The following is a 25,406-nucleotide window of genomic DNA, read 5'->3' as shown; positions in this document are numbered from 1 at the left end:
CACGCCTCATTATCTCATTATCGTTAAATCCTAGCCTAAGCTGGACATATTTCCAACAACGCCCGCCCGTCACCGCTTGCTAAGCGCGCTGGAAAGAACACGAGGTTTTGATTAAGATTTAGCAATTTATTCTTATGACCATCTCCGACATACATACATATTACATATATATATAATAACTAGCTGTTGCCCGCGAGTTCGTCCACGTCACGTGGTAAGAAGATCTTGAACCGTTTTGGCAGCGCACGCAACGGAAGCCCTCAAATGATGAATTTTGAATAATTTTCCCCGTTTTTCCCACATTTTCCATTGTATCTTCGCTCCTATTAGTCGCAGCGTGATGTTATATAGCCTTCCTTGATGGTCTATTCAACACAAAAATATTTTATTAAGATAGTTCATGTAACATTTAAAATGTCGCATTGGTAGTTTTTCTCCGTTGGGATAAAACCTTAACCTTACACTGATACATTAAGGTTCATACATTAATGTAAAAAAGTTAACGTTTAATAGTTTCATAATTAAGTTATAGTTTTCGTAAATTGTGTGTAATTCGATTATTAGGTTAGTATCGCAAATTACGACATTGTTTGTGAACGTTAATTACAATGCAACATGCATTGTGCATAATTATCGGTTTTTACATGCATGTGCACATAGAATAGAGTTTTAATAGTCGTTTAACATGTTTACCTTAATTCATGTCATGATCGGTAATTAAAATATCATGGTAACCTCACCTTAATAATTAGTTAAGCATCTGCCTAGGTAATCTTAAAGCAATCTGGATCCTTTCTATTGTAAATAATATGACTATTAATAATGTCTGGAACATATAGAAATAACTACTCGTTTTCCTTCTAAATTCCTAAATAATGAATAAGTAATGAGTATAATGTGGTATACGTCTTACAACTAAGTGCCTAATTTATTGTCAGTAGCACTGAAGTGGTCTTTGTGGTTAATCCGTTATCGATACAACATATGAAGGCCACATACGTAATCTACTCTGGCAAAGGAAGACCTATGCATTACCTGTATACTCACAAGTAGAATAAAAACTCCTTGTAGAGCAAACTTTATGCTTTTAAAGAAGGGTAAAAGTGGAACACTCCAGTGACTGTCTGTCCTTTGCCTGAATTTTATTACAAAACCGTGACAGCTACATCGTTGAAATTTTCATAGATGAACGAATTTCTGTTGCTTATAATGAAAATCGCAGTTGAACAACGACTAGTACGGCCACACATTTGATGGGTAACATTTCTTTCAAAAACTTAAAGTAGTTTTGTAGCTTAAAATGGAAATGTTGCGGAATTGTTGCGAGTCCGAATCGCACTTGTCCGGTTTTATTTCTATTTGTGTTATCTTCCTAAACATTCGTTTTTACTGAAATGTCATATCTTACTCTAAGTCGTCGTCGCCTTGAATTGTATTTTTATTGCTAATTACTGTTATTTTATCTTTAACCAGTAATTAAAAAGTTATTTCCACTAGTGATGGTGTCACTGGTTATTCCTTCAAGCAGTCATAGTAAAACTACAGGAAATCCCTACTAATATTATAAATGCGAGAGTAACTCTGTCTGTCTGTCCGTCTGTTAAGCTTTCACGTCTAAACCACTGAACTGATTTTAATGAAATTTGGTACAGAGATAGAGTTGACCTTGAAGAACATAAGATAGTTTTTATCCCGGTCTTTTGAAGAGTTCTCTTGAAAACGCGATAAGCCGCGGGCGAAAAGCTAGTAATAAAATAACATATCTAAATTCAGCATAAGATAACTATATCCTTTTAATTGGTCACTAAGTTAAAATGACACTATATTATTACTGTGAGTGATTACCAAGTATTATTGTTCTACAATGATAATCGACTTTTATAGTAGAAGGTAATTCACAGAATACTTAAAACGTAGTGAATAACACAGTTTTATAATAATAACTACGGGTAAATGTCTAGTATTAACTCAATCATATTTGAATCCGGGAAAATACTAAAGCTAGTAGTGACGTCAGTTGTCGTATTAGGGCCTAAACATATTTGGTACCATAGTAAACACAATTATAACTCCGTAAATACAGATCTTTGTAAGTTATTATTATGACTTGTTTCGGGGCTGTTTGTCTCCTCCAAAGACCCAAAGAAAAACTGTTCCTACCAAATCACGATTATTAGATGTAGTCATCATGCTATCATTTTTACATATAAGTACAACAAACCAAACGTATTCAAGAAAATTAACCCACCTTGTACGGAAGTTCGCCAAAAGAATTAGTATTCAGCCCAGTCCGTTTACCCATTAAAAGGTTAGAAATCAAAGCAAGTAGTTGTGTAAGAGGGTAAGCGATCATTTTATATGCGAAGCGTCGACCGAGCACAATGTGAGAACTAAGTAACTTGGTTTTATTGCGTGTGATGAAATAATTTGAGTAAACTGTTGCACGGGGGCCACGCATTTACCAAAACATTTGCACTTTATTTGAAGTTTTTTGCTCTATATTTTTATTTTTTGTCTTTTGTATGTATAAAATTGGGTATGTGTGATGTTTTGAAGCAGTTCAGTAGTGTGGTCATTAATGCTTGGTTAGGTACTGAAAAGGAATATTTAATCAGTTGCAGAACGTTTGAATGATCATCCGCGGCTTCAATAAGAATAGAGTTTTAACCATTTCCAACCTTATTTAAAGTGATGAAGTATTAATGTTACCTACCTATAGACCTATACTCAGTTTTTTTTTTACTTTAGTGATTCTATATTGTGCAAGAATTTCAACCAGGAAGTAAATCATACGTATTATTAAAAGAGTTCAACAAAAACTGGTAACTGCCTTCATGAAAATGTCGCGACTATAGAAGGTCACCTAGTTACCACACACTGCAATTACCTGTTAAGATTTATTTCTATATTAATAACAGCCATAACCTAATACCGGTCCTTTTTAGCTATTTAGCTTATGTAGTCAACTAAGGCTCTGTTTTTGGTTTACCTGTCTGTCCATCCGTCCTTCAACAGGCTGTTTCTCATGAATCGTAAAAGTTAGAAAGTTCAAATTCTCACTGACTCGGCTGTCGCTATAGCAACAAATAGCAACTATAATATAGATTACCTTTCTACAAAACCGAACCTAACATTCAGTGTTGCTAGTCCGACTCGTGCTTGACCGGTTTTATTACTTTTAATGTCTTATTGGCTATTCATTACCAGGCTGGCTGTAGTTCTCAAATTACTGTCAAGTGGTCAGAAGTTATATTTCGACACTACTAGACCCACCTCTCTTAATGTCTCCTTAGCTACATTGATATAACTTACTTTCGTTTTAGATCTTGATCAATGTTGAATCGGATTAACCTGCAGTATTTCTTTTCCCTAAGAAAAACACTCTTTGGTTTTCCGTTCTGAAAGACTAATGACTTCGACCCACAAAAAGGCACTACTAGGTAAATTTTATAAACCCCGGACCCCTTGTACTGCTTGTCCCGGGATCGCTCACACACCTAACACACCTGCACTAGTGAACCAATTCTTTACTTACATACAGAACCACCTTTAGACAGACTGCTTACTATTAAAATATCGGTTATTATAAATCTCTTCGCGTCTTCCAATGAGCTATGAAGCGCAGTAGTTCAGGAGTTAAGCATACTGATCGTACCAGAAACTAAATACTGCTCTCCAAAACTATTAATGTAGGTAAATTTTTTTTTTAAATATTTCGTTATTTAATTTATTTATTAATTTATCACACTAATCTACCATTACAGGTTACTTAACCTAATGCGGTAGCTAAGACTAAACAAAGGTCTAAGTATTTATGTGAACTAGGGTTTCAAAGATTGAATTATTATGCACATAGTTGCAGGTCTAAATTCCAGCAACTGTTTTAATATACGATGTCATTTCCGAAGCTATAACCGTTAATACGAAGATCTCACTTTACTGGTCCATGCAAAATTCCATGGAGAAACCCATAATTACCTAACAAGAAACGATTTCGCTTATTGTAGGGAAGATAACCTAGACTGACCCATTGTACAATACCCTATGCTGTAACGTTACACAATCATGGCTAATTAATTATAGATACGAATCAGTATTACTAAAGACGGAATGTTAAACAAAACATTTGTAACAATATGATGAATGTGTTTTGAAGATAATCTAAAGAGTATGTTAAACTCAAATTAAATTGAATGCAGGTATTTCGCATGTGTGTTTTCTTTATAGTAATTCTAGTTAGAGAACTCTGTTTGACTTTTATACTGTTAAGAGTTTCATATAAAGAACTAGCTGTTGCCCGCGACTTCGTCCCCGTGGGTAGAAGATATAAGTTATGATTTATACCTGCCCTGTATTTTTTCACATTTTCCATTGTATCTTCGCTCCTATTAGTCGCAGCGTGATGGTTTATAGCCTTCCTCGATGGATGGTCTACTAAACACAAAAATAATTTTTCAATTTGGACCAGTAGTTCCTGAGATTAGCGCGTTCAAACAAACAAACAAACAAACTCTTCAGCTTATATATTAGTATAGATTTAAGATTTTACATGATCACTTAATTTCGTTTGAAATTCTACTAGCTCACGACTGTAAGCTGAGCCAAGGCTAAGATAAGTATTTTGTAACCGATTTATCCAGAAATGCCTGAGTTAAAGGATAGTCGTTATTTTAGTTTAATTATTAAGTAGAATTCTAGTTTTAAATACGTAGTGATTATTTTATACCATTATTTCCATGAAAAATAAATACTGTATTTAAAATATTAACATAGTAACGTGAGCAACAAAAGCTCATAATAAAATACATATTTTTAGACAATCATTTACAACTGTTGTGCACATGCCGAAATGTCGATCTGCCCACATGTTTCTTATATGAAAATAATACTAAATGGATCTTTTAATACATCCTGTTGGTTGATACATTGCGTGCACGTGTGTGTAGCAACATCCTCTGGCCTCCACTAAAGTCTAGATTACTTCCTCGCAAGGATCTTAATATTTGTTTTTTTTTTTAAGTCAAATGCATGCAACATGCTGTGGTCTCGTTTAGTTAAAGAACTGGAGCAATATGATTTGAGGTTATGTTATTCCCACGGATAAAATTTTAGTCCTTACTCCTAGGGCACTTTTAAATAATGTTATTCGGAAAACCAGATGTGGATCACGCACTCCTTGAACAATTTCTTGGTGTTTATGCAAACATAAATACATTTATATCTACTTAAGTCTTAAGCATTTTGCCAAGACAATAATTGAAAATTCATTGTGTTGACCGTGAGTGTTCCGCCCCGTGCTGAATTTCCAGTTATTGCGTTGGAAAATTGGCTAATAATATTACGAATAATGACAATTTCCATTAATTCATCGGCCATTTTAAATAGCGATTCTCTAGGCACAGGTCCCTTAAGCATTGATCCCAAAATTAAGTTATATTAAAGTCACGTGCCTTGCTTATTGGACATGGCTGTCACCTGTCACCTTTTATCAGAAAGCTTGCAAACGCTTTCTGAACCAAAGGTCACTTGCATAGCATGCCTGATGCCGCCAAACATTAATAATAACAGCTGTAGTGAGAGCAAGCTGCAAGCTCGATTGTATCTTTAACAAAATTGAATTGTTAGCGATTTGAAAGGTGGTTTGCTTTTCTCGTCTTGAGATACTTTTTAAAGTAAGAGTAAGAGGTTAGGTTGGGCTATACTTGTTTATAGTTTGCATCGCGTTCCCATTTTGCCCCAAATTATAGGGAATGGGAAAGCATTATTAAATAGGGTAATTTTACCCGGTAAGAATGCGAAAGTCAAATTTGCCTTCCCGGGTAAATTAAGTCCTTTTCACGTGGCAAGGAAAAAAAATAGAGATTTGTAATATAGAAAATATAAAAAATATTTCCGCGTGGAATGTTATCCTAAATAAAAAACATGTAAATAAATTCACAAACGAATGCATGGTATTGAGTTGATTTCATAGTTTTTAATTCAGCATTTTCGACACTTTTACTTATTTACATTGATCGGGCCTAAAGTTACTCAACAACATGTTATTTTAGTAAAGTAAGTCGATAAGCAAAGCGGTTCACTGCCGTGCTTGTTACCAATGGACCAATGAGGCAACGCATTACACGAGGCATGCAACACGCGCAAACCGGAGCTCTAACTTATTTTATTGTGGTACACCGCATGTCGAGTCAAGTTCAGCAAGGAAATATCACATAGGAACTCATTTGTCAAGCAATACCACGGCATATGGTGAACGGGATGAAGGATAAGACATGTTATATTTACAAGCGGTAAAGTTCATAAAATTGTATGGACAAATGTATGGTAATAACATTTCGTTTCGATTTTTCTGGTTATTTTGAGTTGTCATCTTTATATACATTCGAGAGTTTTCTATTTATACTAAGGATTGTCTGTTGTTATGTCCAAACGTCATTTGGCTAGAGCCCCGCAGACAAAGAACACATTTGCAAGTGGAAGCGTTAAAATGTATGGAGATCTTTTTCGACAAGACATTCATCATTGCACTACATTTGACCGATTGAATCAGCGTTAGCGCTCAGGGCCCCAGGGCGATCCCGTGACTCTGGCTAAAACAGTAGAAGGGGCCCAGGGGGTTTTTAGTCGGTGGAAGTCCGACATATCCCCACGCCGTGCCCCCGACGTGGGTTGAAGACATTAGCGTTTCACCCCGGAAAAAGGGTAATTCTGCTATTTACAATGGCCGACAGAAATAGGATTCAATTGGCACTATTCGTATTATTCCAAGCATTTTTCGAACACAATAATTTGAACTTCAATGCGGGGCGGAACACTTACCGTCAATACAATACATTTCCAATTATTTTGTTGGCAAAATGTTTAAGAGAATAGCTACCAAGACCCAGGCTAAGGTATAGCTTGCGATAATTTCTCCCGAAGGTGATACAGAGCTCTTTGTTTACCATTCAAGGCGTAAGAGTTATGGCGACCGTAAAAAAGTGGATCATGTTGGACCGGACCCGAGTAGAAAGTGAAACCGCTCGGAGTTGTTACTATAAAAATTGTAGCAACGGTTGTTGCCAGCTCAGTTGTGCCGAACGCGCCGTGCCGCGTCAAACTCTCCTGTTACTGGACAAACATGGTCAGTCATTCACTTTCGATTTGTGTTTGTTTGTTAGATAAGTCACGTAATATTATATTATAATTATGTAGTGTATTCATTATATTTAGTGATAATATAGTGATAATTTTAGTGCCTAAGTGAAAGTTTCGAATTTTATTTTTATCTTTTACATATATTAATTTAAAAAGACATATTTTTATATTTGATACATTTTAAGCGTTTTTATAACTGGTTTAATTTCATCGTGGACTAATTACACAAAAGGTGATAAATCATAATAAATAATAGAGCTTAACATAATTACTACCGATTGCTAAATTCAGTTAAAACTGTAACATTAGGCTGTAATTAATAATTAACAGAGCAGCAACTGACCGAATTATCGAAGGCAAACGGTAATTGTTGCATTTGTCCTTGAAAAGCGCAGTAATAAAGGCTGTTCTACGTGTTTATTATGATTTATTACCTTAATTTAATGAAACACTTTTTTAACGTAACATCGTCGTTTGTTGACACTGTTACAGTTTGTTTTTGACTTTTAAATATAAACTATTTTTATTTATGGGCAATTGAGATTAATATAATTTGAATCAATGTTCAAGAAATCATAGTTCTTTAAAATCAAAGCCGTTTGTTAACGAATATTTGGAAAATACTTTTCATTGTTCGTGTTAAACAAAGCTTACTATAATGTGAAAGTATGTAACATGTTTTGTACAAAACATTTTATCGTAACAAAAGAAATTTTATAAAAATAACTGTCCGTAATTAAGATAAAAACTCGTATTTGAGAAAACAAATGTTAAAAATTTTAATATTTTATTGTTATATTGTTAGTCCCTCAACATTGAAACTGCCTAGACATCGAATTTAAATATTAATTTAACCCTAAATAATCAGTCGCTCATAAAAAAAAATCCTTTGTACTGCAAACAAAAAGTTGACAACTCAGTTCATGCAAAACTGCTTTTTCTTAAGTCCTTGATAAGTTGACAGATATGTCACGAAACCGGTAGAAACGTTTGTTATTTAAATAGTGCAAAAAGTTATTGGCATTGAAACCTTTCACTAGAGACTTGAAGGCAACCTGGGTGGGGCTGGATACCGGAACAATGTTAAAACCTCTTTGGAGATTCATTGTAGCAGATAATTTATTATAACCGCAGTTGAAGTTTCCTTTGTTGTTGCATTTATCTAGATTAATCGTATCAGGCTTGCTTAATTTAAATGTCTTACACAATTTTGGTATCGATCAATCGTAAATCGATAAAAAAAACACAATGGCTGACAATCCATAAATGCTGTGTTCTGAGCTGGCAATACTAAAAGGAATTAAAAAGCATTTGCAAGTAATTTCTTCTGACACATTAACACAGCTTCAATCTTGTATGCATCGTCTTTAATGTTTCTCCGGATAACATTAAAAAGTACTAAAAGTAAATATTTATGTATTTTCACTTTCAAATTACATTTACTTTCCCACGATGATGTAAAATTAAAACCACTTTTATTAAAAGCTGTTCAAGCATCGTTATTATGTAAAATGCATAAAAAATACAATAGAGGCGGCAACTAGTCAAGAAATCGATTCGTTTCCGGGTAAAAAGAAAGGAAAACGGTTTCCTTTTAATCGATTTATAATCGAATCGAATCGAACAGTTGTGTAATTCGCCAAAACTGGTTCATAAAGCCGTGAAATTGTATTTACTCTACTTTCTAAAAGTTATTCTGTAGTAACAGTTTAATTTAAATTTATTAGCGCAGCATTCAATCGAATAAATATAAAAGCTTCGTGATATTTTATTATCACTGTTCTAAAGTGGCAGCCATTTATGACAGTTACAAATTATAATGGCTACCTACTGGCATAAAACACCTTAACTTTATCCACAATTTAAAAAGAGAATATCAATTCGAAAAATGAAAGTTTAAAAAAGCCTACTAGAGTAATTCTTTCGCTATTGTTTAAAAAAAAAAACGACGATCGTCCAACAAAAAATTATAGGAATCATAAAATATATATAAAAAAATCATGATGAAAAAATAGTAAATTATCAAATAAGTTATAAATTGCGTCTTATCAGTATGACAACAAGTCGGGCATGGTCTAACTGTTACATAACACAATTTCCCTTTTCGAATCGGTTGTTGGAAAGTAAATCGTGAGTTGCAACAAACTGTTGGCACATACAGCTCTACAAATATATCTGTTTCGATATTAAACGTGTTTACATTCGGCCAGTATTGTTAATAATAAAACAATTATAGAAATGTTCTAACGTTCTATGAACTTCTATGCAAGTTTAAATGGGCCAGAGTTATAAAAAACAAATGTTATCTAGTATCAAAATAAATACTTATCAATTATTAGAACCGGCAGAATAATTAGGTCGCCTTTAATCATTTTGATAAAAAAAACAGCGGGTCGTAAAAGCCTTTTGAAATCCCTTTACAATCGCTGATAGTCGATATAGATAAACTTGGGAATGAAATCAACCGTGATACCAATTTAAATTGGTTTACAAAATAAGGGCGTTGTAAACTGCACGGTATTTTGTAACTTATTACATGGCTTCCGTCCGATAATGCTTATTAAACAGGACATCCTTGCGAATTACTAAAAAATATAGCAGCTGCGGAATCGGGAAGGCAGAAGGTAATTTCATTACCTTATGTCGGAGGATAATGCAAATTTTATTCTGGTAAAAGTCATTGTGAGTTTTTAAAACAGGAAAATCGAAACCCTATTTCTTCTGACGTACGGATATTGGTATTTTGGTCCTCAAACTAAGAGTAATAAAAACAGGCAACACCCAAAAGCCAACAATTTTTAAAAAGAGAACAAAGCTTTAGACTGCATCATTCAGCCTTGCTTCGCGCGCTCGTCAGCTGTTGTCTGCCACAATGTGTGAAACAGCGAACAAAACATGTGAAGATTCTCAAGCGCGCTATAAATGTTGCATTGTTTGGATTTCACGTCAACATAACATTGTAATCCACGTACAATCTTAATTCCCTTATTATTACACACAAAAGTCGTTATTTTTTACTGTAGAACATTTTATGTAGGTATGTACATACTTATATTGCATCATCTTAATAAATGTTTTCAAAGTTAGATTATATTTAGAGATATCATAAGGGAAGACCAAGGGCCTACCACCGATTGATGTAATACTAGTATTCGAGTTTATCGAACAATTCGCTGTTTCGCTTATTTTATAAGTAGTGGCTTATAGAACTTGAAAACAGCATAACAAAGAATATTAATTACTAAATCACTTTCACTTTTGATTGAAAATCCCACTTGAGACAATAACTGACCATAAACGGCCATTGAATGTGATATCAAACTTAATAAAAGGCCCAATTTACATAATGTATAATGTTGACAGTCGCTACCAACTTGTTTTTTTTTTTTGTGATCATAAAATCACGTTCAATAGTTCTTTGTGAACCAGAAAAGAGGTCGAATATGACTATAAAAGGTAACTTCAAGGTCCAAATCGAAAGTTTAAATTGCCGTAATTCTACCGCCTACCAGTAACTATTTACATTAATTGTCAATACACCCACATGGACGCCTACACTAAATAATGTTGTTTGATTGCAATTCAATGGTTTACGACACGGCTGAATCAGTTTACGACGTATTTATGGCCATTTAACTCAAAGACGTTTAATATTGACAATAAGTTAGTATGTTTTTGAATCGGACTAGTAGTCATATCCAAACCGTTTTTGTAACACAACATATTTAATTTTTGCTCCACTCCTAGTAGTCATAGCGTGATGATTGTTATCCATAGATAAATAATAAGGTAATAGGTTACCTTATTATTTAGGTTTCTATGTTTTTATCCTATAGCCTTCCTCAATAAATGGGCTATCTAACACGGATTTTTTTTTATCGGAATGGTAGTTCCTGAGATTACCACGAATTTGCAATCAGTTAATGTAAAAAATACTTGTTCTTTCCAGCAGTTCATTTAACTTCAATGACTTATTTTTGAGTCACAACCGCAATAACTAAATAGCAATTTTGTATGTAGCTGGCAACATCAATCACCAATTTTCTATGCATAGGTACTTACACCATGGCAAAAGGTTGCAGTTTAGTTTGTGGGCCAATGGCCCATTATTCTCGGTTTAATATTTAGATTCGATACGGTATAGACAAGTATATCTCTTGTACAATCGTTATTGCGTTGATGTCATAAAACATTTATAAAGCACCCGTAAAAAAACTAATTTTTTTAAACGGCTCCCGTATTTTTTTACGACTTTATTCATTGCATTGCGAGCGTTTTACAAACATTTAAATCACATGCCCAATTATAGAGACCTCTTGCAATATTTTGTTAGCTTACAATAAAAATATTCCCACCCATATAGTTCTTCCCACTAGATGGATCGATTACAATCTTTTTTCACATTAATTGTTGAATATTTCGCCACTAAAAGCTCTGTGAGACAATGAAGTTAGCGGTCCGGTGCGCTTGCGCAATTCGGGCGGGTTCCAATTACCACCGTTGCGCAAAGTCAGACTTACCTTGCTGCCAGTTCCCTTATTACTGCACCGTGGCGCTTGTGAAGCAACGCCAATACATATTTGTAACATATCGTGACTAAAGACAGATTGAGTATGTTTATTCCTTTTAAGGTAGAAGATTAAACGGTTTCCATATATGGTACTGATATGAATAAGACGCAAAAACTACGATTGTGTTTTATATTATTAAAATACATTTATAAAAACGATCGTAATTTTTAAGTCGTGAGAAATTAGAAATTAGTAAAATATTACAGGTAATTTAAAAAATACCAAAAAAAAAATCCTTTCTTTTTTAATTGATTAAAACATGAATTTAAAAACCAGCCTTTTAGGCAATTCGTTCAAAAGGCAGAGTCACGTTGCCTAAGTTACGAGGGCCGACGGGCTTGTAAACTCCATTGACGAAAACGTAATAATAGAAAGTACAATTTTGTCACCGTACGTATTTCGCGTAGTAAACAGTCATGTACTGACAAGGGTTACCTCACAGTGACAAATGGCTTGCGGTGTTACGTGCTTTAACTGCATTATAATCACTCTTACCTACATTAAGACTGCAATCTGAGCCTATATTTACGTAAACTTTACACGAGAAATAGATAATGAGTTGACGGAATGCAAAATGAGTATTTGCAAATTACGTTTATACGTACCTTTCCTCCGATACATACTAACGGAGGAAAGGCAAGAATAGAAGTCGTAAAACTAATCAATTTTGTTTGTAAACTTTAGTTTCTACACATAGTATTTCATTAATTTCATCGTTTTTTTCTATCATAATATGATAATTGATTATTTTGTAATAGCATTTCGATACGCGACACGCCAAAGTTTAGCATTTCATTCGATTTCGCATTCAAATTCTTGAAAGTGCATCGAATCTGACTTCGACGGAAATTCTGATTCTAAGTTGTTGCAATACATTTCCAATGGGAAGAGTGGCCGCAAGCATTCTTGGCAAGAGCTCACGAAGCAAGGATTACACAACTAAGAACCATTAGAAATACATTCGAAGAAAAACCGGTCTAAATGTATCTTAGCGATGATTGACGCTAGCAGACCGACCCACATTTATTTTTATATTCGTGATAAACATCAGCTCTCTGACTTTCATCGTGAGATTGTTATGTAAAGGTTTCCAACCATCGGCATTTCACAAAGATACTACTCAAATCCGATGAAACCTTTACTTACGATCAAATTCTTCGGGGAAAGGGTGTCAACTGTTGCTAAAATCTTCTGGATTTTACATAAAATCTGTAGTTACACTTTCTGTTTCTAGAAGTGCCTAATGTCACTTTTTGACGCAGAATTGTTACAATTTTGTAGAGTACACAGCATAGATCGCGCTCAATCCTTAAAACAACTGTCTAAGCATGAAGGTGCGATAGATAACCTAACGTCCAATTTTTTATACATCCAATTCCTTATTAACCACATCTTTCTTCCACAGAACGCGCTAATCTTAGCAGCATTGGCTGCCGTGACGACGGCCATGCCATCGTATATCGCGGTGCCGGCCGACCAGATAGCGTTCGTGGACCTATCGGAGATGCACCTGCACCGGGTGCCGCGGCAGACACTGTCGCCGCCGCCGCCGCAGCTGCCCCACGCGCTGTACCAGCAAGAGTACCATCCTATAACGTTGCAGCAGTTCCAGCAGCAACGTCAACAGCAACGTAAGTATATTTCATTTTTTGTTCCGTATCTTAACGGTGAAACGGGGGTATGGAATTCCTATTTCTGAAGCTCAACTGTCTGTCCATTTATCAGTTTATCGCCAGGCTGTATCTCACGAAGTGAACCGTGCTAAAAAGACATGTGTTGCTTTAGAAATATTTCTTTTGAAGTAAAAAATTAATTAAGGATTTATAGCAACTATTTTCTACACTTACTTTCCCTCCCAATTCATTTCCAATTTCCAAGCCATTTAAAAAAATTAGGCCTTAAACTAGAAATAATAGAATACCTAATATCTCCGTGCTTTTACAATATCCACTTAATTATATCAATTACAAATAGTTATAGCAATCTTAGTTAATCAATCAGATATCCTAACTAATAGGAAATTGCGGTAATTACGGAAAGGAAAGGCAAACGTGTTTTATTACGTAGATAGTATCATCACTAATGAATATGGAAATAGTTCCGAAGATCATTTACGTAATGTCAGATAAAAATATCAAAGGATACCAATCAATGGACTGTTTAAAAAAATTACGAATGATGGAAGAATTTGTTTATGCATTTTATATATGTATCCTTACTTAGATAAATATTTCCAAGGTATTGATGCGACAGTTCATCGATTTTTCTATATATTTTTTAACTAACAGACTCAAGATTATTTTTAGTTTTTTTTTATGTACCTAAATACTGATTTTGAAAGCTTTAGGTTTTTTGTCATATCTAGTATTTTTTCACAGAAATCTATTTAATAACGGTATACTCGCGAGTATTTACTCAAATGCGATTAAAGACTAGTCGGACTCATTTTTTTTATCTAATCTTAGCCAAAACACCAGCGCAGATTGTAACTCTACACCAACCTGTAAGAAATAAATCTACCGAGTAAAAGCTACAATTAAATGCAATACCCGTTGTATCCGCTTCAATAAGACACACTCGTGGCCCAACAAGTCATACGGGTATTAATCAAGTCATATCACCCCATCACTTTCTCTGCAAAACAAAGGACTGCTTTCTATGCAACGGCTGTAACAGCTTGTTAGCTTGTTTTACATTGAATACCATGTCCGTTCACTTAGCAACAAATGGTTTTACTTCGTTTGCACTCCACTGTTAAATGTTTTCGAGTTTTATGTAACAGTTAAGCTACTTACTTCTCGCCTTTGCTGTCGTTATTGTTATCACTTTCGATTTTGGTCGTTTTCTGTTTTTATTTCTTTAAATTTTATTAATATGTTAATTTCGTGTAGTCATCTGAAACATTTTTTTTGCTTTAGTTTAGGGATTTTTTAGGTTATACCGGCAACATTGGACCTTTTTACAAATTGATTTTTAATTCTACATTATCTGTGTATAGTTTAGTTATAAAATATTTTCTTTCTCTATTTTAAGTATTTTTTAAGTCTACTTATGCCTTTTTGATCAAATTCGTTGTGCATAAAGTCTATTTTAACCAACCGTTAACCATAAAAGCAGTAACGTAGCTTAGTTTCGACCATCATTGATGGTAGACATGTTGTAAGTTTCAACTACCCTAGAACTTTAGGTAACTTACTATAGGCATTAAATTCGTTGCTCAATTAGCGCCGTCACGCACACTTAATTCAATAATTGTACCAATTTATGCTAAAAAAACACTATTACCACGCATTTCGTAAACAATATTATGTAAGAATTTCCTTAGCTTCGAATTTCAAAACATTTGGCACTAAATATATTTAGCATGAGATAATACCTCATTAATTTCGTAAAAAAACTGTATCTGTATTAATTTTATTTTTATTCCGTTCGATGTTTAAATTTTGAATTAAGTATTACGAAACGGATTTCACTTTCACTTGTCTATCATGGTTACTTTTTTATATTTCGAAAGCTTTCAGACATTCTTTTTAAAACGGACATCCTTCGTCTCAGTCTAATATATACTTTTCTCCTTCCAGCTTTAGCCTTAGCTCCGCCGCCCGAGCCTGAGGCACCAGCGAGGATCGTCAGACTACAGCAGCAGCCTCAAGACGCAGCAGGATCATCAACATTAGGAGCTGCCTCCCAATACGCCGAAAGGCCTCCGGATTTCGGCGAATACGTCGACTTCGGCGCCCACACCGGCGACAATGGGGCCTTCGGCTGGTACGCTGACTACCCAATCAATAATCATCACGATTCTTACAGAAAGTAGGTGAAATCAAGTCCGAGTTTCTGAAAATGTTGAACCCACTTGTTAACAGTAACTAGAAAGTTCCGTTACCAAAATATTTTTATACAATCGTATTTATTTGAGTGGGTTTCCTTACCAACATTCTATTCTCTCGGACAGCTAAAATTATTGCCAAAACGAGGCTCATCCTTGCACTATTAATGCCAAGCACTTTGTTAATTAAATGACCAAAGACAGTATTATTTCAGTGATATTTAGTTTAGGTATAGCTGAATAACCGCACATTTGTTAAAAACGGTTTATTCCGCTTAACGTTACAACGCACAATGAACGTTAGTTCTTAGAGATAAGGTTTAAAGTACACTGTGATACGTACTCAGGTAGTTCCTTCTTCTTTTGTATCTCGCACTTCACTACTGCTTGCTTCCCACGCTTGAATTTTTAGAAAACTTATCGCATGTAAACTTTTTTCATCACTATTCTCTTCTGCATCTTCTTCATTACTTCTGATTCTGTTCTCTTCTTTATCACTCTGTTCTATTTCTGTATTTCTATCTTTATTTACAAATATAAACTGTTACATTCATCTTCGTTTCATTTTCATCTTACCATCATTTTTTGCTTCACAACTGTCTCATAATCACTTGCTTACACTTATCTTATCATATCTTACTTATCTTCACTTAAGTCATCTACTAGTATAACTTTAGTATCTACAGACATTACTTACTATAATCTCATTTAATTTAGAATCTATTCAATCTATATTTCCCTACTATTCTAAATCTTTTTATCACCTCTATAGTTGCTTCACATGCTATTATTTCATCGTTTTTCATGGAGGAAAATGAACTATAATATTTTCGCCAAGTCAAAAATAATTTCAACTCCCTCACTAAGGAATATATTATATCCTTGTGACGCGGGAGATTTCACAAACATTCAAGTCACATGCACAGACAACGCGAGTCAGGACTAGCGTCCGTTGTCCTGCATGGGTTCGAATTCGCGACGCTTGGACACAATGGGCTTAGCGTGGTGACCTCAACCACTCGGCTATCCTCACAGTACAATCTATGATAAACTATATTAGCCAAGATCTTTGATAAAGTAAAGAAGGTGGGTGAAAACACTTGAAATTACAACCACAAAGCTTAGTAAAATAGTATCATTCTAGAAACGTGATAATTCTCTACAATCATCATTACATATTCGTGTCTTACTTTCTAACTGTATCTACTATTTCATACCTTCATTCTTTATCTCTTTAAACATGTTTGCCATTCAGTCTTTCTGTTCTTCTTTAAGTTCACACTGTATTCATTTCCTATCTTCTACATTTATACCTAGATCAATACTTATTTCTATCTAATCTACTGGAACTGTTTTAATTTCTACTCCATTGCTATCTTGACTGTCTATTCTTTTATTTTTACTTTATTTTTTTGTTCCAATTTACGATATATTTATATTATCTTATCTTTACTACTTTCTATCACTTCTTTTTTTATCTATTTCTAAATATTTTGTAGTGAATTTATACAAGTAATTCTTATTATTATCATTATTTCTACCTACTTTCTAATATAATATGTATCACTTGTCTAACCTGCATATATCTTACTATCTCTGTGTCTTTTTTCTGTTTTATTTATACTCTATTGCTCTTAATTTTCTTCTTTATTTCTATATTATTCTATTAAGATCCTTTATTCTTCTCCTACTATATTTCTATCTCCACTTATTATATCTAATGCCTTACTTATTTCATTCTATCTTACATCCTCTGTTTCTGTTGCATCTATAATCTTTTATTTCTTTTGAATATTTTCTTCTATTTATATCCTACTATTTTATTATATCACTTACTTCCTATTTTGTCTTAATTCTTTATTTTATACCTATCACTTGATCTTTATCTGTTTCATCATTTATTTCTATGAAATATTGTTCTTCCTTATGTGTTTCCTATTTAATCTTAAAATGTATCACATTTAAATGTTTCCTACTTAATGATTTTCAGTATATTTTTACACCTTGCCTATAAACTATCTATTTCTTACTTTCATTCTTAAAATCTATTTCGACAAACTCATAAAGTTCTTGATTTGAATAATTACAGTCATTCAACTTTTGTCTAACTGCTCCCTCATCCACAACTATTCTATTATATCTTTCTCCATATCATAACTTACTCACTTCATTTAGTATCTATCCAATCTCATACTATAATACTATAATTCCTTCCACTTTTCTTTCACACACCTTTCTTATCTTCTCTTCAGTATATTATAAGACTTTCTATAGTGAGAACTTAGAAGATAACAGGAGAACTTATGTTCAAGAAGAAGATTTAATATAAATCATACTTGATAGTTGTATGAAACATATTTTTGGTCAAAGTTATTCAATTACTGTCGAACGTGTTCGCATCCTGATCATGTTTAACTGAGATAAATGAAACTAATGTCTCTTAGAATCCTAAAGCAAACAATTTCTTATAAAAATAACGCAACCACCGCTATGCTCATGCTTATGTACGAACTTCTCTACTTTATTTACATATTTAATTTTTTTCACATGCCACTTACTACTTTCAAATTAATTTTCCTCTTATTTACTTCTTTCATTCTGAAACACAGGCTTTCTTTCACACTTATTCTTATCTTAACGCCATACACAACAGCAAATTTTTCAACATCTCGATTTGATACCGATTACATACCATTTATTCTTCCTTTCTTTTCTTCTTAACCTTCTTCTTTCTACTCTCTTTCTTTACTTTTTTTATCTGTCGCTCTATCTTGACTATCTTCTAACTCTTGTTTATCTGTCTTCGCTCTATCTAGTCTTATCTTCTCAATCTTCTTTCACTCTGTTTCTATAACCTACCTTCATTATTACCTTATTTCTTACTTTTCTTTAATCTTATCACACTACAACCTACAACCTATTCATTTTCATCTCTATCTTGACTTCAACTTCATTTACTCTTTCGAATACAATACTATGAAGACCAGACAATGTGTACCAAATTGGCGGACAAAAACCTTAGAAACTGCGTTCGACAAAGATCAGACTTTAGTTCATAATGGTACCATTAGAAGTATGGCCTACACAAGCGGTTGCAAGAATAACGATATGTTGTCACAAGCACTGGAATGGATCACTGAAAGCTAATGACGTATTGACCTTATTATAATTTAATCTTGCTTTTAGAGTTCTGACCAAGAACCAAATGTGGAAATCACTTTGATACCTAGCATCTTTAACAAAAACCTAAGGTCAAAATCATGACTTGTGACAAATGCCATTAATATCATGATCCTATCGAGTCTGGTCTACACTGTGTTAAAAAGTATTTATTTCTTCTGATCTTATTGAAACCAATATGTCTCTTTATCTACTTTCTAAGTCTGTTTCTACAACTATAAAACTATTACTACTAAAAATTCACAGTTTCGTCTTTCTTTTTCCACCTTTTTGTATCTTTACTATCGTTTTTTCTTCTTACTTGACTATAATCATTGCTTTTTCTTTTTTCTCTTACACTGTCCACTCAAATTTCAGTCATATTTTTATTTATCTATCTATATCTATATCTACTCTTCCTATTCTATCTACTCATACTATATCTACATCTTTATTTTTATTTCTACACTTTAATGCTTTTCTTTACACTTAATTTCTTATTTTCTTCTCTTCTTATATCTTTTGCTCTGCTTTCTCTATCACTGCTATATTTCCCCCTTTATTTCTTTTACTTCTATACGTATTTCACTTCTACACTGCCTTCTTTCTTGTAATCACATACTTAAATATGTTCACACGCTATTTTCATCTTCTTTTTGTTGAATCCTCACCTTTTTGATATCTCTATGCTTGTTCTTTTTATTTTCTTTCACTTTCTGTTTTTCTCTATCTTATCTTCCTACTATCCTTCTTCCTTCTCTTCTTTTCTTTAACTAAGCTACCTGGTGCGACTTAGAACAAATATTTTCTAAGTTTTGTTACTTGTTGTTAAATTGTTGATCGCTTTTTTATTGTTTTTTTTTTTACTTTTTACTTAACTCACATAACAGTTCCTAATATATGTTTTTTGAACTGCTAAACGGCATTTTTATTTTACCCTTCTAAGTTAAGATTTTATCAACTCAGTAAGAGCAACGAAAGCGGAGGACCAAGCCAACGAAACATAGGAAAGCAAATTTGTTTGAAAGGAGTATCCGGGTTTATCTGCAACATTACGACTTATTATTGTCAAGATACGTAAGTATTGCTACGATAATACGAATAAGAGTATAGAAAAGCATTAGGACAGTGATGGAGTCAGATACATAGACTGTCATACAGAGCTAGACCTACATATTTTGACAGAGACATTTGCAGTTGATTTTCAAGGTTGACTTAAAGGTATTTAATGTTCCTCTAAAACCAACCAAACCATGGCCGAGTAGCATCATCATCGTAAGCTTAGCGTAGTTCCAAATTATGCCACTCCAGGAACTAGCGGTAGTGTCGTATTTTAGAGTACCAATACGATAAAAAATGTTAAGGCAAAAATACATAGAAATACATTTTAATACTTTTATTTCTTACAGTTAACATATAATCTCGTACAATGATATTTAAAATAGATTTCTTTTGATCTCATCAACAGTACAGATAAAGGTGTTTCTAAGTATCTACTTACATAGATGTCGCTACCTGTACATCAGTAGACATACATATACAATCGGACATGTACAAAACTAAGGTTTATCTACATTGGTGTATAAAAACCGAAGATACACTCAGAGTTCCAAAAACGTCTCGTAAAATCATTGTTAAGAAGCTGTATGGTCTTATGAAAATAGTTGCACCGTAAAAACAACTTTATGACATGCACGTAAGGCTGAATTTACATTAACATGTTGTACTGAGAGTTTTTGGATACGATTGCTCGAGACTGTATCCAGGGTTTTTATACATCAATGTTCGTCTTAAAGATAGAGTTGTTCGATAGTTAAAGTTAGGCATCAAAAAGTTTTTAATGTACCATTTATAACCTTCTTTGTTAGACCGTTTTGTCATGTCAGTTTAGATTGTGCGAGGAATAGGTGATTGAACATTTTTATATATTTTTTTGTTTTATAACACGAGTACTCATACGCAATTCAAAAATAAGGACTGCTTAAAACTGATTAATACTTCAGTTATCAGGCATTTCTAGTAACCCAAAATGTTATCATTAGCCTCATTGCATCCTGTAGTGAACATGAGTTAATGGCGTCTCAAAATTGAGTTTGCGTTTGAGTACCGATTATAGCAAAGGCTTTTGTACAGACAGACGCTCTAAATATATAGATTTTATGACACTTGGCCAGATGTTTGGCACATTTTGATGAACACTATTTTTCCTCTGCAAGCCAATTTATAGCCTTTTGTACAATATACAATGGTACACATTATTATTTAATCTTTGGAGACATTTATAAAGTTACAGAATATAACATTCAGATCAATTTGAGAATAACACAAAAAGCGTTATTTATAATTCTTTAACACTGAAAGCAATGAAAAATAATACTTCTGAACTCAGTCAAACTCAGAGGAACTCATTTTTTTAAGTTCTCGGAACTTTTAAAATAATTTCATTAAATTATAAATCTAAAATAAATAATATAAATAAATATCTGAGATCAAAACTTAGGTATAGTTAACATTTTGAGACTTTTCAATCACTACATTGCCATTTTCTAGAACCAACGTTTCTCACATTTATAGTACCTCACACCTATAGCTGCGACTGGCACGCGAATTTAAACCCAATCTTTGCGTCATTAGAGTCTACTTTTGTATGAAGAAGTTCGATGATATACATTTTTTTCACATTTTGACCCAAAGGGATGTGATGATTTAACACGATATTTATTTTCAACTTGTGAATGATGTTAAGGAATGTTTTCTTCATGTGTGAAACGTTTTTTACCACCCAATAGTCTGTTACCCTAAAGTGCATTTACCGTATTCTAAGTACCGTATATAATAAGACACTGACATACAATCCTCTTCTCATTAACAATCCCACAACCCCCTACCTTTCTTTCCTTTTAAAAGATAAAAAAAAATACTTTTCCAAAAAATAACAACCTGCAGAATTACTCTAACTGTTATAGTTACTCAATCTGTTATATAACATTAAAAAATCAGCAATAGAAACTCTAAATGTTATGAAAAGAATACGATCTACTTAGGCCTGTAATATAAGGGAACGAATTTGTTATACAACACTTTGAGTAATTTACTTTCATGGTTACACAGTAAGCAATGTTATAGAAGTGTTATACCTAACAATAGAAGGCATAGTCCTATCAAGTTTATTCGAGAGATATAAGTAGGTAGAGAAATATATTTTTTTATAAAGTTAACACTATATTCGTGAACGAGTAGATTTACAGGAGTAGGTACCAGTTCCTTTGAGCCCTTAGGGCAAAGGGCAACACTTGAACACTTGTCTCTGATATCTGATGATTGAAGTGTCCAAACGACCACGGGTGTACAAACTAAAATGTTCATACTTGACAACTAATAAACATACTTATATATTTCTTAATACATAAATAACAAAGATAAATTACAACCAGACACGAAACAATTGATCGTACTCATCACACAATCCTGGGTGTGAATCGAACCTACGACCTCCGATATAGCAGTCAGGGTCACTCACCACTGCAATGTCGACAATATACCGGCACACGAATTTCATTTGTCTCACTGTCAAATCTTTATTCCCGAATATAGTATGTAACTTTATTGTAATTTTTACAAACATTATTGTACACTATACATCAAATACACATTCAAAACGGCTAAGCTAAGCATCTAAGTACAGTTAGTCACAGATGTGCGGGATAAGAAAATATAAGCTACGATTTGTTTTGATATGCAATGGCAGGCCGCGTGCAGACAAGGAAACTAGTCTTGTACACATTTTGGATAAATTTATTGCACTTTTTAAATGACTGCCGCATTTACGAATTCATTTCTTGTGTCCCGGGCTTCACAAACATTCAAGTCACATGCACGAAAGCTCTCAGGACAAGCGTTTGTGTGATTTTTGAACGCGGGGATCATACCCGCGACTCGTCACGCACAATGGGTTTGCTTGGTGATCTCATTCACTCAGTGAGATATAAAACCTTAAACTTTATTTTTTTGTTGAATTTCTTAAAGAGCAGGCCTGACAAGGCTTTCCTGAGTGGCGCGCTAAAGGTTGTCTGTCGTATGATTATAGGACCCCCGGCAGGGAACCACACTCGATGCTATGAGTGTGGTAGCAAGATGAGGCCGACGCTCCTTTCTTTACAACTAGCAACAATAAGATAATTGGGGTTATTCATTAGTTTTAGCGTTTGGAACTGTGTTGTTACCTCTCATAATAATGAGTAGAAGATGGGTAGAACATTTTCCTTGCCTGCACAATCAAATGTAATACCGAATGCCGACAGCATCACGCTCAGATTAGTATAAAATTGTAGAACCGCATAGAAAAATAAATATTTATAAAAAATATGCTCAAATAAATTCAGATTTCCACTAAATATACCCGAACTAAGCTCGTAATAAGCGAAAAATACACAAAACTTTAAGAAAACTGTTAAAAATAAGTTAAAATTGAAAAAATGCTTCCTAAATGTTTAAAAAAAGGTTTGGAATTTTAGTAACATCCTGTATAGAAAAGACAAACTAATAGAGCACCATTGTAGAAGTATGAGCAACATTTACCATACACAATAATAAGTAATGCCTAATAATGTCCTTTTGTCCGTATTTTAGTATATTTCCTACGAGACTGGTCCTAAAATTCGATCAAAACGACATACAGTAAATAATGAATTAATTAACGCATTACACCTTTGACTCATGAAGGTTACTTTAATTGTTATATAACAGTACCAGTAAAAATTGAGACATAATCACTCAAAAATACCATACATTTAAAACGCTCCAATTAAGTGGACATGGTTCAAAATATACTGGTCACAAGTAACTTTTATGAGTCGTGTATTCTTTACTAATTCACATTAATCTACACAGTAAACACATTATCTAACCATTTATTATTTTTAAACATATTATATTTATTACGTAACACTTTTACCAAGATTTCTATTATTTTTTGTTTGTCATAAGACAAAATATAATTGTGAAAGAAATATACAGTTCCCATTTAAGTTGATACATAATAAATTTATGAACTTTAAATTCTTAAATCCCTATTACCTTTATATTAACACGTAAATATGAAGGAAAGAGAAATTCTTGTTTTCCAGCGCTTTAGACTGCAGACAAAACTATCGAGTGACAATAAATTTGAATTTTATCTATAAGTTAATTTAATTATTTCATGAAATACTTTAACTAGATACAAATCCTACAAAAGTAACAGAATCATTTAACAATTAAATACAAATTATAGAATGGATTTTTTAACCATAGACATAGGCTTGCATTATTTGTAATCTATTACACAATAATAAAGACTAATTTGCTACAATTTTCGTTTCTTTTTGTCTGCAGTCTAGTAGATTATAACAAAGATGTTTTCAACGCAGTTTTAATTCCCTCCAGTTTAAAGAATAATTAGCGCTGTTTCTCTTTATACCTTAAAATACTTAGGCATATATTAATACACACATTTAATGCATATAACTAGCCTATTATACAAAACAAATGATTAAGAGCTTTATTTCTTTGGTATACAGTCGCTATTGAATTATTTCTAGTAATTTAATACGGCTTGATATAGTAATAAGCTACGAAAGTTTTAAATGTCATATTACAATTAAGATCAAAGGGTTTTTAGAACCGGTCCAATTTAACTTTCAAAGTTAACACCCACTTTGGTCTACTTAAGACGATGTCGATCGCCTTGCATGAACCCTTTTTTTTAATATGATTGATTTGACATTTTTTTTTGAACGGTCGTTTAAATCATGACTGGAACTATTTCGACACGCTGTATATTAAGATATTGATGACATACACAAACTTATGCAATACTTTCTAGCAAGAAAATAATGACTTCAGCGAATTTTATCAGATGACTATCAGAAGAGTTTTTACCTCCATGTACCTATATAAACTAACATTATACTGTTAATTATAAAACTTTAATCTTTGGTTTATCGGCAGTGCCAATTGTCGAAAGATTTCGTACCCTTCATAAATATAGAAAACATACATACATATATATATATATCTACAAGTCCACTATGTGCTCTTTACATATATAAACTATTTAAATAGACCTCCTTTAAGCATTAGTTCTTAAGCGTACATTCAATTCCTTACTATATTTACTAAACATTTAAAATGTTAAGCCTATTAGCCGTTCAGAACATAATTATTATCATACAGTATTTAGAGCATATCAACAAATAAGCCTTAAGATCCAGGCTGCAACTCACTGTGGCGCTTACGAATGACAGCTCTCACATTTGAAAGATGTCAAATTTGACAGCTGTCAAATATAATCTTACAAAATTGACATCGGTCTTTAAAGTTGTTTGATATTGCTTCTTTAAAAGACTTTAAGCCTTAATGTTTATGTACTTAAGTTGATATTGTATTAACATTAATGCTTAGGACCGTTTTACACTTCACAGCAAGTACAAAAAAGTTTTTAAGATGAAAACGACAACAGTTTGACAGGTTAGAAACATATTATTTTAACATCGACTACTTTACTTACATTCAAAACACGAATAATACTTTTATTGACATTTCTAAAGGGGTTTTTAAGTACTTGGTAATAAATGTTATAATTATTGACATTCAACCAATGTTTTTTAACATATTATTTCACGTCCACCGACTAAATTCAAGTTTATATCGTTTTGCACAAATACAAACAC

The 25,406-nt window shown here is 33.2% G+C and overlaps 1 protein-coding gene across 1 annotated transcript; it reads left to right on the top strand.

Moving 5' to 3' along the window:
- The first annotated feature begins 6,728 nt into the window (after positions 1-6,728).
- LOC113508039 lies at positions 6,729-16,088 on the top strand. The gene is made up of 3 exons (XM_026890996.1): positions 6,729-7,123; positions 13,114-13,339; positions 15,290-16,088. Exons 1-3 carry the CDS (start codon positions 7,121-7,123, stop codon positions 15,523-15,525), a joined length of 465 nt encoding a protein of 154 aa, XP_026746797.1. The 5' UTR covers positions 6,729-7,120; the 3' UTR covers positions 15,526-16,088.
- Positions 16,089-25,406: the final 9,318 nt, after the last annotated feature.

The sequence above is a fragment of the Trichoplusia ni genome, unplaced genomic scaffold, assembly GCF_003590095.1.
Source record: "Trichoplusia ni isolate ovarian cell line Hi5 unplaced genomic scaffold, tn1 tig00003674, whole genome shotgun sequence".
Lineage (NCBI taxonomy): Eukaryota > Metazoa > Arthropoda > Insecta > Lepidoptera > Noctuidae > Trichoplusia > Trichoplusia ni.
The sequence above is the reverse complement of the archived record's forward strand: the minus strand, read 5'-3'. Positions and strand labels throughout refer to the sequence as shown.

What these genes read in the sequence shown, in the direction of transcription:
- LOC113508039 (XM_026890996.1), top strand. An exon ending in GCAGCAACGTCAACAGCAAC is followed by an intron (nt 13,340 to 15,289) that starts GTAAGTATATTT and finishes TTCTCCTTCCAG; the next exon opens with CTTTAGCCTTAGCTCCGCCG.